This window comes from Colletotrichum gloeosporioides, assembly GCF_011800055.1.
Source record: "Colletotrichum gloeosporioides strain Lc1 chromosome Unknown consensus_79, whole genome shotgun sequence".
Taxonomy (NCBI): domain Eukaryota; kingdom Fungi; phylum Ascomycota; class Sordariomycetes; order Glomerellales; family Glomerellaceae; genus Colletotrichum; species Colletotrichum gloeosporioides.
Genome location: NW_025544724.1, coordinates 333,955 through 339,954, shown reverse-complemented (window position 1 = coordinate 339,954; position 6,000 = coordinate 333,955). Strand labels below are relative to the sequence as shown.

General features: G+C 51.3%; 2 protein-coding genes across 2 annotated transcripts; one reads left to right on the top strand and one right to left on the bottom strand.

Moving 5' to 3' along the window:
• Nucleotides 1-253: 253 nt before the first annotated feature.
• On the top strand, nt 254-3,391 carry GCG54_00015527 (uncharacterized protein; the record flags this gene model as incomplete). Its single annotated transcript, XM_045415309.1, has 1 exon — nt 254-3,391. The coding sequence occupies one exon, from the start codon at nt 254-256 to the stop codon at nt 3,389-3,391; it is 3,138 nt and encodes a 1,045-aa protein (XP_045259307.1).
• A 194-nt stretch (nt 3,392-3,585) lies between these two features.
• On the bottom strand, nt 3,586-4,062 carry GCG54_00015526 (uncharacterized protein; the record flags this gene model as incomplete). Its single annotated transcript, XM_045415308.1, has 2 exons — nt 3,586-3,839; nt 3,876-4,062. Coding segments are annotated over 2 exons (441 nt in total), but the record flags the coding sequence as incomplete, so codon positions are not given.
• Between the last annotated feature and the right edge of the window lie 1,938 nt (nt 4,063-6,000).

Genomic DNA, 6,000 nt, shown 5'->3' with positions numbered 1-6,000 from the left:
TCACGACAAGAGGAAATGATCATCCATTGGATCGTGGAGGGGCATACTCCCCCAGCCTGGTGCTACCCAAGACGGCCGGTCGAGTTCTCGGGCACAAATATTGATGTTCACCAGCCATGTGGTTGATCAACATACCGCGGCGGCGTAAGTCGGGGCCGAACGACTGTGTATAAAGAGACTAAGGGCCATTTGCCTAACAAATACTGAGTGATGTGCTAAGCGTCTTTCTGGAATACACAGAGCGCTCCACACCATGCCTTCTTTTCGCCTCTGGCTTTCCTCGGCACTCGCGTTCGCGGCGACTGTGAGGGGTCAAGATGCCACAGAACAGGTTGAGGCAGCTCTCGCGGCCCTTACTGTTACCAACGTCGACGATGTTCGTGGTAACCTGTACCTGCCAACTGCCATCAATGGCATCAACATTACCTGGGCGAGCAACGCGTCTTCTATCATCTCGGATGACGGCGTTGTGAAGAGGCAAACTGAAGATGCTCAAGTCGCTCTCACCGCCACGATCGAATATGACGGCGTGAGTCAACAGAAGGATTTCGTTGCATCTGTCCGCAAAGCCGTTGTCCTTGACCCCTTTGAGGGATACGCGTTCTCTTACTTCACTGGAAGTACAATTGCCGGAGAAAATATTTTCTTTGCTGCTAGCCAGGGCAATGACGCTTTGGACTGGACGGAGCTGAACGGTGGCCAACCCACTTTGACTTCATCCTACGGCACAAAAGGTCTTCGGGATCCGTTCCTCATTAGATCTCATGAAGGCGACACCTTTTATCTGATCGCGACTGATTTGTCGATTGGTTCCGGTACATCCTGGGGCGACTCCGTCAGGATCGGTAGCCGATACCTCGAAGTTTGGGAGTCGAATGATCTCATAAACTGGTCTGCCCAACGTCATGTCCTGGTCTCCCCTCCCGAAGCAGGAAACACCTGGGCTCCAGAGGCTTACTATGACGAGGATCTTGGTGCATACTTGGTTTTCTGGGCCTCATCTCTGTACGAAGACAGCGACTTGAACCGCACTGGTAGCACCTACCACCGCATGCTCTACGCAACAACTCGAGATTTCGTCACCTTCAGCGATACGCAGACTTGGCAAGACGCCGGTATGTCGCGCATCGACTCGACCGTCATCAAATCCGATGGCACTTACTACCGTTTCACCAAGGATGAGGGTGCTAGCGGCACCGGATGCAGCGATATCATCCAAGAAAGCTCAACATCCCTCCGTGCCACCCTGGATTCTTGGACCATCATCGATTCTTGCATCGGAAAGAAGGCAGGAACCAGCGCTGTCGAGGGGCCGACCTCTTTCAAATCCAACCCAGGCGATGTGCATGGCGAGAAGTTCTACCTTTTCGTTGATGAATACGGCGGCCGTGGTTACATCCCCCTGGAGACTACCGACATTGGCAATCCCGATTGGACTGTATCAAGCTCTTACAATCTCCCTTCAAGCCCGCGTCATGGCACCGTGATCCCCGTCACTGCATCCGAACTTGCTGCACTGACGGGAACCACAACAACTCGTCGAGATGTCAGCGCAGATGAAGAAATCCTTCGCTATGATTTCTCTTCGGTTGACGGTACCACAGTTCAGGACGTTTCGGGTAATGGCAATAACGCAGTCATCAATGGCGGAGCGACCATCACGGACGGTGCTCTGACATTCGACGGCGTTGATGACTATGTCAAGTTGCCTGACAACATCATCGCTGGCGTCACAAACGTTGCAATTGAGGCAAAGGTCCTTGTCGATGCTTCTCAACAGACGCCATACTTTATCTACGGTCTCGGAAACACGGTCTCTGGTTCTGGAAACGGTTATCTCTTCTCCACCGGAAACCCCTACAGGGCATCGATTACCACCGGCAACTGGACGGGTGAGAAGACGTCTTCCTCTGGATCTCAGCTCCCTTCAGGAACTTGGCTGCACTTGGTCTTTACTCAGCAAGGCCGCACAACTGTGATTTACCTCAATGGCTACGAGGTTGCAAGAAATGAGGATGTCAACATCAATCCAAGCAACATTGGTAACGGCGTCACGACTGCAAACTACATCGGCCGGTCGCTTTACGACAGTGACAAGCTTTTCAAGGGCCAGTTCAAGGAATTTGCCATCTTCAACAGGTCTTTGAGCGCAGCTGAAGTTCTTTCTCGCTCAGGAAACGTCGGTGCCATCACTGAGGTTGCCCTTGCCGATAGCGCTGCCCAAAAGGTCCCTCCCATCATCAACACCACCGACAACAAGGTCTTATTCCCGGTTTACCCTGGTACTGACATCGCCAATCTGGCTCCGGTTTTCACAACTACAGAAGGAGTGACTTCATCTCCCGCATCCGGCACACCTGTCGACCTTACTTCCGAGGTCAAGTACGTCTTGACCAAGGGCGATGAGGTCGTGGCTGAGTGGGAGATCAAGGCTGTTGAGATGGGAAGTCCTGTTCTCCCTGGTTTGTATGCCGACCCGAACATCGCCGTATTCAACGGAGAATACTATCTCTACGTGACTACAGATGGTGTTCCTGGTTGGGGTGGCAACAAGTTCTACGTCTGGAAGTCGAGTGATCTTGTCACCTGGACCCGAAGCGAGGACCCCTTCCTCGTTCTCGATGGAACTAATGGCAACGTTCCCTGGGCCAATGGCAATGCCTGGGCCCCAACAATTGCCGAACGCGACGGAAAGTATTACTTCTACTTCAGTGGGAACAACATTGCCTTGAACACGAAGACCATCGGTGTTGCTGTGTCTGACTCGCCCGAGGGCCCATTCACTGCTGAGCCGGAAGCAATGATTCTCAACAACGAAGCTATCACTGCTTCTCAAGCGATCGACCCAGCTGCTTTCCAGGACCCTGTCTCTGGCAAGTACTATATCTATTGGGGCAACGGCCGTCCTCTTGTGGCTGAACTCAATGATGACATGGTGTCGGTCAACTGGGATACACTGCAAGCCATGACGGGGCTAGTGGACTTCAGAGAGGGCTTGTTCGTCGTTTACCGCCAAGATCTCTACCACCTTACCTACTCGATAGACGACACGGGATCCGAAAACTACCGTGTTGGATACGCTACGTCTGAAAACTTCTCTGGTCCTTGGCAATACCATGGTGTTGTTCTGCAAAAGGATACCTCTCAAGGCATCCTTGGCACCGGCCACAACTCCATGTTCAACGTTCCTGGTACTGACGATTGGTACATTGCATACCATCGCTTCCAGATTCCTGGCGGTGGCGGATACATGCGCGAGACCACTATTGACCACGTTTACTTCGACGAGAACACCGGTCTCATCAAACCTGTTGTGCCGACGCTCACCAGTGTTGAGCCGCAGACTGTCCCGCAAAAGATTCGTAGACGGTCAAGGATTATGCGTTTGTAAGATTCTCTAATGGAACCAACTTGAATTGTGTATGGACGATACGATCGACAAATGCAAATTTTCATGTATTTAAAAAAGAAGTTCTTGGACCATCTGAAAAGCTATTTGAATTGAAGATGCCTTCTTTTCTGTTAGGCGGTGAGCAAATGATGATAACAGAAGCCCATTGCAGGTGGATTCGTATGCCTACATACTTAATTGATGTATGCCGATGGGCTGCAGCTTGGCGTGTTTGACGCGTAGATGTATTCAGTACCGGCGCACCCTCCGGGACATCCCACACCGCAGGGGAATCCAACGGTGGTGGTTGGAACTGCGGTCGGACAGCCACACAAGTTGTAGATGGTTGAGATTCCCAAGCACAGGGGTCGAATACAGGTACTACAGACTGATGTTGTCTTGGTTACTGTAGGGCAGATCGTTGGGAGAGGAGGGTTGGTTGGGATGACTTGGGTAAGGGTGACGCCGCCACAATCCGGCTTCGCAGTTTCGAAGATGTGTATAGTCAGTTGGCAGTCCGTCGGATGTGGTCCATCGCAGGGGAAGTTAACTGTTGATGTTGGGACAACAGTTGGACAGTCGCAGCGACTGGAGATGGTTGAGAGTCGGGCACAGGGCTTCACGGGAAATGTGGGACAGACGAAACCAGTGGTTGTGATAGTTGGACAGGGAAGACCGTCCAACGCCTGTACGAGAGTGAAGCTCGAGAAAGTTAGTTGGAGATCTGATGAAGGGAATTGTACATCTTACAAAGCTGTGAGCAAAAAGATGGCGCTCTTGAGAGTAGCCATGGCGAAAAGGTTATGCGCTGGGTTGTTGACAGTATAATAGAGAAGATGGCATTCTCGGTATCAAGGTCCCAGGTTAATGTGAACTTATACTTGATTTACTTCGTTGTTTTTAGTCATGAACGTATTTGTTCTCCCATGAATTTGGGGTGAGTTGATGTCTCGCGTCATGTCACTGCATTTGATCCTTTGGCGAACACATCAGCCGCCACAAAATTGTTTTCTTACCACGGTTCACCAGATTACACGTCAGGTAAACGATGATTTGACAACTTAAGCGTATTTCTTGAACTCAAGCTGCTTGGCCAACATCACTAGGCGGAATTGGACCGCCATCGGTGCCGCAAACGGATACGAGTTTTAAGACGCCCGTGATGCTCGCCATCGGTTGCAGCGTCCGGCAACGCTTGTAGTGATGAGCACGCCCCGCTTTCCTTCGTGCTCACTTACGTATTGTACTCGAAGAGTGATCGCCGTTACTTACCCCACAACCCTTTTCCTTAGCCGCAGATCGGAGCGAGTGGTACCTATAAAAATAGCTCGCGACTCATCTGGCTACGCTGTCCACCTACGCCATGATCCATCTAGCTACGCCGCTACGACGGAGACAAGTAGATGAAACCATTTTTGAATATTTCATGGTAAAATGAAGGTAAGAAACAAATCTAGTGGTTGGTCAATCTGTTGTATCTAAAGCCAGCGCTCCAGTCTCCAAAGGCTCATTTGAATTGAATACACCATAGGAAAGTCCTATTGCCTGCTAGCCTCGCCATTCACTCATTGCCATCAGCACTGACGCTTCCACGGTATCAAGATCGCTGGTTGTCCAAGAAAATCGTTATACTTCCGCTTGCAGTGGTATTCAGCTGGCTTCCTCTTGGCATCTCAGGCGTTCATGGTCTGAGACTCTCGGCATTCCCTCCCGAGACAAATAAGCTTCGGTGACATGGTTGGCTTCTTGACAAATTCAGAAATAGAAATTGATTCGGCCGCTGAATCCCTCCGCCTTGTAAGGACTGGAAATCGTGAGGAGGTAGGCGCAAGCTACGTTCCGGCTCGCAGTCGTGCACAGCGTCCACCGGAGAAGTTTAGGATGTGCGTTCTCGTATTTTACGAGATTCTGCCTCATTGGCAAACCCGCCCCCTGCCCTCTTCATGTGAGCTAAGTCACCCACAAGATCCTTGCGGTTCGTTTCTCGAGTGAGGTCCATCAGTTCAGCCATTCTTTGCCCGTGCTCCTCAGCAGATCAGACGAAGGTCGAATTATCACTACTGGTAGTAGGAGCGAATAGTGACTCGTGTCCACGAGAGGATTGAAGGAAAGGCTCAGTCGACATCAAGTGACCGAGACGGCACTGCTAGGTCGGACCGCATCAGACGTGGTCAACCATGTCTACTTGCTCAATAATACTTTGGCTAAATGGCGAATGACACGACCCCGGACGGCCTGGTCTTGTGAAGGGCACCAGTCGGCGGGCCCTGCGGCGATAAGATACGATGTTATAGGCCGTGCCCAGTTTGATATAAATTGCCCAGTGCCGACCGTCCGGCTGCTTACCCGGAGAAAATGGCAGAGATGATGGCCAACGCATAAGGAAAGGGATAGATGGTGAAATCCATCAGGAGTCGGTTGCGAACTAATTTGACGGCGACGTCGCAGAGGCCCAGCGTTTCCCTCGTCTCGCGACATTTCTTTTTGAGCTATGGCTGCATCGAACCTGGACTACTCCGTGTCCGCAGCCAGCATTCAATGGATCAGGGCAGAAAAGAAGAAAGCACACTAGCTGTCAATCCCCGCACATGATGCAACAAAATCTCCTA